The 11,533-nt window shown below is 37.6% G+C and overlaps 1 protein-coding gene across 2 annotated transcripts; it reads left to right on the top strand.

Annotated features, from left to right (window-relative positions):
- Positions 1–983: 983 nt before the first annotated feature.
- LOC103710709 (vesicle-associated protein 1-2-like) lies at positions 984–11,076 on the top strand. Of its 2 annotated transcripts, XR_003386386.3 has the most exons (9): positions 1,018–1,210; positions 1,351–1,421; positions 1,576–1,657; positions 1,789–1,904; positions 2,024–2,191; positions 2,300–2,341; positions 2,589–2,684; positions 9,761–9,838; positions 10,714–11,076. XR_003386386.3 is itself a non-coding variant. In XM_008796582.5 (8 exons), exons 1-8 carry the CDS (start codon positions 1,159–1,161, stop codon positions 10,816–10,818), a joined length of 714 nt encoding a protein of 237 aa, XP_008794804.1. In that variant the 5' UTR covers positions 984–1,158; the 3' UTR covers positions 10,819–11,076. The 2 variants fall into 2 exon arrangements, 1 of the variants encoding a protein (XP_008794804.1); XM_008796582.5 differs by lacking the exon at positions 2,589–2,684 and having other exon boundaries at positions 984–1,210.
- Positions 11,077–11,533: the final 457 nt, after the last annotated feature.

The following is an 11,533-nucleotide window of genomic DNA, read 5'->3' as shown; positions in this document are numbered from 1 at the left end:
ATTTCTTGAATAGGATCATGGAGAAGGCAATCAATTTACTAATTGAAATGGAGGGAAAGAGGATTCGGTACCGACCATGTTCAGATTCTCAAAATAAACAATAATTTTTTTATCTCCAAAATAGATGACATAATAGCTCTCCAACATTGTACCATTTTAGAAGATGCAAAATATATACCCTTGAGGATCCAAACTAATACGACTCCAATAAACCTCAAAAAAAACTCTAAGTGAGAAACTATTGGTTCAGTAGTACAAGCTGATGCCATACTTGCTTGGCTTTTTCATTAATAGTCTCCACCCAAAGTTCATCCTGGTCATCCTCTCAAATGGTGCATCAGACTGAGCTATGTCATTGGTCTAAGCTATTTTTCTATGCAAACCACCATCAAAGCCTCATTGTTTCCCCACTACATAACCGGCACTTCTCATCTATTTTGTTGATGCAAAGCATCATCAGGTCTCATGACATCCGGCTCTAGTAAAACCTTGAGAGAAGTGTACCTGCTAAGGGTGCACATATTTGTAAAGATTCAAAAAAGTCGGAGCCTTGGTATAGATTGACTCTGTAAGGATTTATGCGGATGTGTGTTTAGTCCCACATCAATTATTTGTTAAGCATATCCATATAGAGCTATCCGAGCGTGGGGCATACGGTCTTCTGATTTAATCGACACCCGCGCATTTCGAACTCGGGATAACTCAGATAGAGTTCAAGCTTTTTTAGCACTAGACTACCATCTTGGTGGCAGCTGGAAACTTTTAGAACTGCCCTATCATGAGCTGAAACTTCCCAAAAATTTTCATTTTGGGATGGCAACAAATCTATGGCAGCTTTGCTGTAACTTGCATCATCGTCACCTGAAACATGACACAAATTCCAAGATACTTTTTCGCGCGCGCGCGATACACGTGACCTTTGCCATCTGGAGACCCGATCTAAAGATAGCAAATAAAAATGGGAGGGGAAAACTCTTGGCGTCGGATTCCATATTTCACCCCCACGGTCCCAGAAAATCCCCACTTCTGCTGTAAACGCGGATTCCCACGTCCCTCCGCTCCTCTTTTCCTCCTGATTCCTTCGCCTTCCTCTCTCTCTCTCTCTCTCTGCCCCTCTGCGGCGCCGAAAACCCAAAGCCAGCGATCGATCTCGAGATCATGAGCGCGGGCGAGCTGCTTGGCGTCGAGCCACTCGAGCTAAAATTCCCATGTAATATCTCTTCTCCTCTTCCCTTACTTATCGATTCATTCTCCAGAATTCTCGTCGATCCAAATATTTTCTAGGGTTTCGGTTATTTCTATGCTTTTTCTTGATTCTTTCGTGTGGTTGGTTTCGTTTGGTTCGGGCAGTCGAATTAAAGAAGCAGATCTCGTGCTCTCTTCAGCTATCCAACAAGACCGATGACTACGTCGCCTTTAAAGTATTCATCTCCAATCTCTGTCCTTGCAATCTATGAGAAATTTTGTAATCTTGAAGGCGGATTTTCCTGAAGCCCTAAAAAAAGGGAAAAAAGTTTCCTTTTGCCTTTTTTCTTTTCTTTTTGTACTTTTTGGGAAATGCTGTTCTTGTTTTAGGTCAAGACTACGAGCCCGAAGAAGTATTGTGTGCGACCGAACACTGGAATAGTCTTTCCTCGACAAACATGCGATGTCATCGGTATAGATTTCATTCAAAATTTGCTAAATTATCTTTTTTCTTGGAGAATTTTCAGTTTTATATATTTAATTGATTGTTGTCATCGTCATCCTTATCATTACTATTATTATTACTTTTTTTTTTTGCTTCAGTTACTATGCAAGCACAGAGGGAGGCTCCTCCTGACATGCAATGTAAGGACAAGTTTCTTGTTCAGAGCGTTGTTGCAAGCCCTGGTGCTGCTGTGAAGGACATTACACCAGAAATGGTGCCCTCTCTCTCTCCTTGTTGTGCACTCTCTGAGACTAATTAATTAGAGACTAGAAATTGTGTGGTTTTTCTGGAATCCAATCTGGTTGTTGATGCATGGAATTTGGTGTTGTTTAGTTCTCTAAAGAGTCTGGTAATATGGTGGACGAGGTCAAATTGCGAGTCGTATACGTGTCACCACCTCAGCCGCCTTCACCAGTCCCTGAGGAATCCGAGGAGGGTTCATCACCTAGGCCTTCCGTATCAGACAATGCTAATATGACAACCAGAGAATATGTTTTTGCCGTGAGTTTTTGGAATCTTTGGGTTATAATTACATTTTGCTTGTTAAAAATTTTGTGCTTGTCTTCATAAAGAAGGGCAGTAATTCACTTGATTGTGTAATGGTTACAGGAATCAAGGGAGCAGATTGAGCCTCAAGAAAAATCTTCAGAGGTAAGATTTTGTAGAGCTTATTCTTAAAATACATATAAATCCATGGGTTTTTTGTTGGATTTTGAATCCTATAGGCCTGTTGGAACTTAGAAATTACTGCTTGTATTGAAACTTTGGACACAAACAAAGCAGGGATAGTTTTGGTCTTATTTGTTGGATTCCATCTGTTAATGTATGTTCTTGTTTTTGTTCTCTTTGGTTCTACTTGCATCCAGTTTAATCTGCATCTTCTTATTGCAACATACAGCTGCAAGGTTTAGAGCTTACGCTTTATCTCACAAACTATTATATGGCTATATGAAAAGATGAATGGAGTTCAATCAATTCATATGAGATAGTAAAGGTACTGTATTTAAAGTTATCTATGGTCATACATGCATATTTACATACACCAAGAATAATTTGGAATAGCGTACTGTTGGTGATGTCGTGTTGCGAACTGCGAAGATATGGATGGGTAGTGTCCTTCAAATGGAAGCCTTTTAGTTTTTTACTTTTATGCAGGTATCCATTTGTTTTGTTATCAGAATTTGAAGTCACTGCCCAATGCAGCAAATGCAGTTTATTTCAATTTATTGCTTAGAGTAGGTTAATAAATTCAAAAGCTGAATCTGTTACCGAGTGATGAAATCAACAGATTAATTAAACTTTCTACTAATCTAAGATCATTGGCTAACAAGTATTATCAACTAGATATATGATTTTTTTTTTTACCTTGAATCTGCAGCTTCAAGTCAACAACTTTTCACAAATAGTTTGTTGACTATTGGTACAAAGAGAAAACATAGCTATATGGCATTACATTCTTGTTCTAGCATGTAGTTATGTTATGTGAAGTGCTGTGTATCTGTTTTTCTGAAGTTGGAAAGTTGGTTTTTTAGTATGTTCGTGGTCTGGTTCTAAGAAAATGGTTGATGAGGATGGAACCAAGATTAAGTTCAATCACTGCATGGATTGAGTTTGATGTTCTCAAGGCCTATGTGGTCTATGTAGTTGATAATTCTTCTAGTTGTTTGGAGATCCATTATGTAGGGAGCTGATCTATTATGTCTAGGATTATTATTCATCGATGAAAATTGATGAGAATAATCTCAAATAAGTGTCGAACTTTGAACTAATGTCAGCGATTGGAAATAAAATCATATAGGCTAGTAAAGCTATAAGCTATATGACAAAAGATCAGAAACAGTAATTATAATAACTCAAGCAGTATCCTTTATGAAGTGGACAAACATGATAAGATTTTGATAAGGAACTAGTTTCATGAAACAGATTGGGAAATAAATGATCTTCTGGTTACCTGACTTTCTTTTGGAGGTTAGTTGATTGATAAGAAATATGAATGATCATCATGAGGATGTTTTGAAGAAACTGTATGACTAAATGTGAGAAAGCCTGTAATAGTGGTTTCAACTGGGAAAAATGAGTAGAAATGAAAACAATTTCTTTCTTTATAAAGGCTGAGAATGGGGGCAAAGGGGAAAAAACAAACCAAAACTTAAAGGTCCCATGTGGCATTGTTAGTATGAATGCAGAAAGGGGAAAGGACTCTATCACTAATTCCATTTTGTGAAGGTAGTGGTTTGAAATATTTGGAGGAAGGACTACATTATTTATCTATACCTTATGATTTGTAAGATATCAGGTTGTATCATAGTATGTCAATGCATTATGCTGTGAACTGGTGTAGGTACATGATGGCATGGGTTCATTTGGTTCTTAACTTGCTTTTTGTTACTTGTTTATTGATTGTACAGCTTGATTTTGCAGGTTGTTCATATTATCTCTTAGTATCTTTTGTGATTATGTGGGTTTCTTTTTTTTGTCTTAAATTTTGAGCCTCTAATTGTTTGTTTTATCAACTATTTTAATGCCAGAAGGATTGCGTGGCCAGAATATTGAGTTTGTCACCAGTTTCCCTGCAGCCGACTTCAAAATATATATATATATATATATATATATATATATATATATATATATATATATATATATAAATTGTTCATAATTGACACACCTTGGGTCACATATTCTTTTTTTTAAAAAAAAATTATCTCTTAGAGGAAGCATGTTTCAATAAAAAGATTAAACAAAACTAAAGAATGAAAAAACTGTATTTCTAAATTAAATCATAGCCATCCATTTATAATAGACCGAGATCAAATTGCTCCATTTAGAGTGTCCAGCAATGTGCTGGCAGTGTTTTGTGCTTCGAAGGAGTCGAAAGCTGAGACAATGGACTCCTTAAATATAAAAAAAGGTGCACAGCCTCCCACCAACTACAGTTTCTCCCGTCCATTTTTTTCCTCATGCGCAGAACATATACTCTGATCTCGTCAAAGACAATGCTACTTCACTAGTAAAAGTAGCATGGATGCAAAGAGTAAAAGGAGTATTCTGTGCTGTTATTTTATTATGCTGGTATGTAGCTGGTGTTCTGCACGATACTATATGCCTTCTTGGCGTAAGTATGATAAATGATACTAAGATTCTTGACCAAATGCATGAACATGAAATGTAGTTATAAGGAGGGAACTCTCACTCTCTCATTAAATACTAGAGGAATCTTGCATGTTAAGATGTTGAAAATGAAGTTAGGCAATTTAAGTCTGTTTGAACTATGTACGCAAATTTCAGAGAATAACGACTATGAGACTAACATGATATCATGAGGCAAGGGATAGTCCTTGCTATCATAGTTATGTAAACTTTGAATATCTACTGTTGCTTGATGTTTCACATTTAGACTGTTCAGGTTGATATACTGGTGATGCTTAAGTCATATCATGCAATATTAGGCTATTAATCATTATTTAGATTTTAAAAGATAGAATCAAGGACTCCTATGACCTTTGTTTCTTTAGCCTGCCTTGCCAATTTGATTACTTGAAATCTTACATAAATTTATATATACAGTTCTGAGCCACATGTACATAAATATTTCTTATAAGAGGATACTTGCACCCATTTTTGTGCCTGATGATTTGGTTTGACTGGGTCATGATTCTGAATGTTGTAACAGAGTGGCATCTATGATGATACCTACGTGTCATTGGGAGGTATCAATTGCATGAAAGTCAAAATTATAGAATAGTTTAATTATATGATGAACACCTTGCTGCTATTAAAGGAAATTGAATAAGAGCTATATTCTCATAATATATGCTTCTATTAGTGATTTCATAACACCTTCAATGTGTGGCACCTCCTATTTCTCCAGCCATTTGTCACTTCCAATATTTCTTATGTCCCTCCTTTTTAATTATCCGTGACCAACTCCTCTGCTTTCTGCCCTCAAATGAATCTTTAATTTTTTTTTTGAAAAAACCTATGGCTGGTTTTTAATATATCAAGTATGGAATCTACCAAAAAATATATCAGTTATTGGAATTATGCTATTCAAATTCTTTATCGTTGCTCCTTTTATGGAGAATGCAGTTTATTTACTGCTGCACTTGAAATTGTTCTTGTTCTTTGGATCCTTGTCACTGGCTCTCCACTGGTTAGTGAATGCTGTTGCCTCTCATGTATATGGGGCTACAAAAAGCAACGGCAAGGACCTGTTGATCCAAATGTGATGGTAGTGCTAATGCAATGAGTTAAAGATTAGGGCTATTTGATGCATGTGTTGAACCAGCCTTTTAAGAATATATATCCAGGACACATTTCATAATGTAGAAATATAGTGTCTTTCTTACTCGTGCATTGAGGTTGTGAGGTTTCAAATTTATCTCACGGATTATGTATATTTTATAGATTAGTTCTTGATCCCAATTGATATTTTAGCTCTCTTTTATAAGATATATCTTGCTTATAGCCCTTCTTCAACTTCTACCTTTACATTCAAGAGATTCAGTATTTGAAGTCTTTAGCACACACATGTTGATGAATAATTAATATGCTACCTACTATGTAAAACTATATCTATAATTTAATATGCCAGAGCTAAGTGTTAGTGGAAGATTCCATCATACAGGTCATCCAAAGCCATAGATTGTCCATTGGATCAAGGACTCAAGAACTGGCGGGATGGCTCACGGGACACCATGATGGGGTACCTTCCCGAGTGTCGGGATAGGACTATCCATGCCATTGTCCCAGCATCCCGATCGGCACGTCTTGGGACATCCTCTATCCCAAAGGTCAGAACGGGGTGGGACATTCGTGTCCTGTTCCATAGAAAAATTAGGATAGCTCCATCCCACGGTATTTAAAATCTTGCATTGGTTTACTGGGTTTGTTTAATTTATATTGCTTATCAAGTACCTAGACTCTCCATGGATGGCTTAAAATCTCACAATCGAACCTGATGTTTGGAAATAATTAGACTTAGATTCCTAAAACCAATTCGATAAGCTCATAGAGTTGGGATTGGATATGGCCAATTCCGAACTACTAAACCCAACAAAAGTTTCTGTAACAAGTTACATGTGTCCTGTTTTTTATTAAAAAAAAGTTATGCACTAAGAGTCTAAGACATTTCATATTGGCTTACCATCTATCAAACAAAGAGAGAGAAAGAGGTAAAACTGAAGGTGAGGTTAGAGAGGTGAAAGAGATGGGGAGTTACTATGATTTGTCAAATGGTAACAGAGCTAGCGGGGGGAGGACGATGGGGAGAGAGAGGAAGGGAGGGAGAAGGAAGGAGCGAAGGAAGGGAGGGAGAAGGAAGGAACAAAGGAAGGGGGAGCCCTTCTTGGAAGGGGGTTGTGGTGGTCATCATTGCCAAATAGTTGAGGGACAAGTTAGGGGGTCAGCTTGGAGATAAGGGAGAATGAAGAAAAGGGGATTTTAGATTTGGGTTTTCCTATCATTTTCTATATCTTTATTTTGTATACAATTTGTTGCTTATAAATCAAAAACATCAAAATTTAAGATCATCAAAAGTCCATGTTGTTGAATGCTGTAGCTTCTGAGAATCATAAAAAAAAGAGCAGAATTTATTATAAATGCGGGCCTTCTATTTATAAATCTGGTAGTTTATGTCCATATGATTGTTTTATATTAAGATAATGCTCGAAAAAAAATATAAGAAATAAATTTCAAAGAAAATAAAAATTTTAGAAGATGTAACTGAGAATTCCTTAAAATCAAATCAAGAATTTTTGATGTGCCGGTACCGGGCCCCATACTGGTTGCTCGATGGCATTGGTCGGTACGGCCCCGCGCCGTGTTGTGCCGTGCCGGTCCTATGCCAACATAGTAGAGGTGGGAGGGAGGGAGAACGGGAGAGGGGAGGAGAGAGAGCGGGGGAGGGAGGAAGAGGGAGAGAAAGGAAGAGAGAGGCCAGCTGGGGCTGGCTGGCGGAAGCTGGAGAGCCTCCGCATGGAGGAGGCCAGGGAGCCGCAGAGGTGGGGCTCCGCCTCCAGTCCTCTGTTTCATTCAAAACAGGGGCTCGGAGGGAGGCCCTTTTATTTTTGCATTTTTTAATAAAAAAATAAGTGAAGTCGGCAATGGGTTTGTCCACTTTAACTTAAAATTCACAAAAATAAAAAGGGTCCCTCTAGGCTTCTGTTTCAAGCAAAACAGGGGATCGGAGGCAGAGTCCCACCTCCGTGCCACCCCGGCCTCCGCCGGCCGTCCCGGCCGGCCTCTCTCCTCCTTCCTCTCCCTCTTCCTCCCTTCCCCCCTCTCTCTCTCTCTCTTTCTCCTTTTTCTTCTCCCCCTCTGGTGATAGGATTTCGGTTTTGCCGGAACTGTTCCGGTCTGCCGCCAGTATGGCTTGGGACACTCCAAACCGGGCAGTTTGGGATGGTTGGCGGGTTCCGCCAACCATGATCTTAACATAACCTGCCAAACAAACGAGGACTGAAGTCAACCCTGTTGGCTTATCAAGTTGGGTTTGGATCACATATGATCCAACCTCAATATTATACCCGTTTGCAATGCTTATCCTATGTATATCAGTTACTAATATTTTCCATATGATCATTTTCCTACTGATGTTTTCAAAAAACTTTGAGTTATGTGTATAATGTGAATATTTTGTGCCTATTGGTGTAAAATATGTGGAAAAATGAAAACTTATAAGAACTTTTTTCTACATGTTGGTGTAAGTTGAACGTCTTAGACAAGCAACATGTAAGTGGCTTTGCCTTTAAGATAAGATGTTGGATGGACATGTGCAAAAAGACTTGATCTGGTTCCATATAACCACTGGTTGCGGCAGTTCTACTCTTACCTGTTCATTTGTAATTCTATAGTATTCTACTGGTACATATATGGAGGTTTCAAGATATCTATGCTCTGTCAAACAAATGCAAGATCAATTTGCGAATAGAATAGGGTAACAAGTAAATGTTCAAATGAGGAAAGGAGAGATAATGGAACATATGGGACATCAAAGACTAGAGGAAAACCTTATGTAAATTGGTAGCAGTGATTTGCTGATGTTGTCTTTTATCTAAGCACGTTCTTCAGTGTTTTTGTAAGTAATTTAATGGTACTGGTGATTTGCTGATGTTTCTGTTTTATCCAAGCATATGTTCTTCAGTGTTTTGGTAAGTAATTTCTTGATATCCAGTCCATGTTTGTCTTGCATGTGCCTCTATCCTGATAGGACAAAACCAGATATTCCCTAAAGGAGTTGCAGGGGAATACCTGAGGGTGAGCCCTAACGCAACGGTAACGTTACTCCATTGTGACCTAGGTGTTACGGCTTTGAAACAGCCTTTTCACGTATGCATGCATGACCGGGGCTGCTGGTGGTAAGGCTGTGTACATTTGAGACACTCCCCAGACTCCGCAATGGTGGAGCCTCATGCATTGCGCTGCTTTTTTTTTTTTTTAGTTGTAGGGGAATACCTGGTTGCCCAATCTATGAACAAAAACAACTTTAAGGGTCAAACTTGATTTTTTTTTCAAAAGAGATATATTGAAGAATATTATATTTTTCTTAATGTAAATGACTCATCAAAATATAATGAAAGAAAAATAACAATAAAATAAAGGAGGTGTCAAACAATAGGCTCAGTTATATTTGTCTTTTGTTAAGAAACATGTGCTGAAGAATAATTGCAAAGGAGACAGTAGAGAGATAGACCACCTCAAGATTACTTATTTATATTAAAACACTTATTTCGCAATGGAACAACTTAGTTTCACGTATGTCTCGTAAAGTCATATAACAAAATGAGCTGCATATTTGCATGATTGCTTCTTGTCTCTTCATTTATTTTTTGCTTTTAGTATCTTTACTCTGTGACATGACATCCAGTTAGAACACATTCTCCCAACCAATTATGATTTGTGTATGACTTGATGACCTTGATCTTCAACGCAATTTAGTTTTCATGCAGTATATACGCAAGACTCGCAATATAATAACATTCTGGCTACTATCTAGTTTAGAGCACGCTCAGTCTTCTGCCCTGTTGTATAAAATTGTAAAATCATTTTTATTTTCTTGTATTTTATTTCCAGGCACCAGCTTTGATTTCAAGGTTGACTGAGGAGAAGAATGCTGCTATTCAACAGAACAATAAACTTCGAAAGGAGTTGGTAAGGAGCTATGTCATGAATTTTACTCTGGAAAACTGTTCTTGTCCTGTTTGATGACTAGACCATTTTTGGCCATATAGTGTGAGGCATGCTAATGAACTGAACTCATAAAGCATAAAATTGAAATCAATTTGACATGCTTATATATATATATATACGACAAAATAAATTAATGCAATTTTTCCTCTGATATTTTAGACAATATGTTTTATTTTGCTGAATACTTATACTGATGCTTCCATTCTGGCGATGGTTTCGAGTTTTCTAGGCTGCTTTCTTATTTGAGTTAACTAATAGCATCAGACATTATATTCTTTTTTATAGGGTCATTATCCACTCTAGTCACCTTCAGCTTTTTAAATCTTGCATCAAGTTAAAATCCATGCCACTAGGTTAGCAAGTTCCTTAAGAGAAACTGATGAAATGGTTATCAACATTACAATCTGCTTGGGAGCTTATAAGTATCAAATTTTAATAGGTAGGTCTCGATATCATTGCTGGACTGGTCTCGATGACCTGCCAAATGTGTCAATTCTTGGATGTCATAATTGAAATCGCAGATTGAAAACATTTTTTTCCTTCTTTGGAATAACCTAAGAATGAATGTCTTCCATGACTCTTCCATATTTGTTGTAAAAGATATTATGGAGATAAGTTAATGACATAAAGGACATAAAGGCAAGAAACAACATACATATTCTATTTTGCATATAGATAAATCTAAGATGGAAGTTGTTCTTGCAAAAGAACTGCAGTTGTATCTGCGCACTACTTTGCATGCCTCTTTTTTTTTTTAAAAAAAAAAATCTTTCTCTTGCCCTAGCTTTACCTGGTTATTTTAAAGTTGTTTTGTGGCTGTTTGTCAACATGTGTAGGAGCTTATGAGGCGCGAAGTCAGCAAACAGCGTGGTGGTTTCTCCTTCATGTTCGTGGTTATTATTGCCGTGCTTGGAATTCTTCTCGGCTATCTTGTGAAATAATTTCTCTAGGGCTTTTATCCTGTTGGCCATTCCTAACTTGGAAGGGAAATGAAATGAGAAGATCTGATTGTGTTCGGTGTTTGTAGAATTTAGAACGCACTGCCGAAAAGTTCATGGTTCAGCAATTCTCTGCTTGTAACTCAGTACATGTAATTCGTGATCTGCCGAGCCATTTCGAGTTACAATCTTTTGTAAGTTATGCTCTTTTTGCCATCTTGATTGGAGTAGCAAGGAATTCAGTGCTTCAAATTTCCAGAACATTATGCATCATCAAATTTCTTTCTTCATGGCGAAGCTGCAATTCCTTCTAGAGTCTACGTTGGATATTGCTATCTGCTTACCATCAAAACCATTCATGCACTCAAGCTGGAGATTCCTGTATTTTGACCTGAGCAACTTACAGACCGCAACTTGACAGTCTTAGTAATGAATAAATTTGATCAGTCTTAGCCCACATTCCAGGTTTTGTCGAAGAGAAATGCCATCATAAAGACATCTTTCACCGAAGGCCTGCCAAACCTCCGGGGAATCTAAGCGAACGGTCAAATTTTGACTCCAAGCGAACGGCAACAAGTAGCAATTCAGAATTTAAAAGGCACATAATATGGGGAATCTAAGCCTCCTATTCCTCTTCACTTGCTTGGCTTTTCCAATTTCTATTTTTTCCAAGAATTTGTTTTTCAAGTTTCTTTAATTCCTTTACTATTTATTCTTC

This window comes from Phoenix dactylifera, chromosome 10 (assembly GCF_051530095.1).
Source record: "Phoenix dactylifera cultivar Ajwa chromosome 10, Ajwa_hap1_PhDact_Kaust_v1.1, whole genome shotgun sequence".
Classification (NCBI taxonomy): domain Eukaryota; kingdom Viridiplantae; phylum Streptophyta; class Magnoliopsida; order Arecales; family Arecaceae; genus Phoenix; species Phoenix dactylifera.
This window is presented reverse-complemented; position numbering and strand designations above follow the sequence as displayed.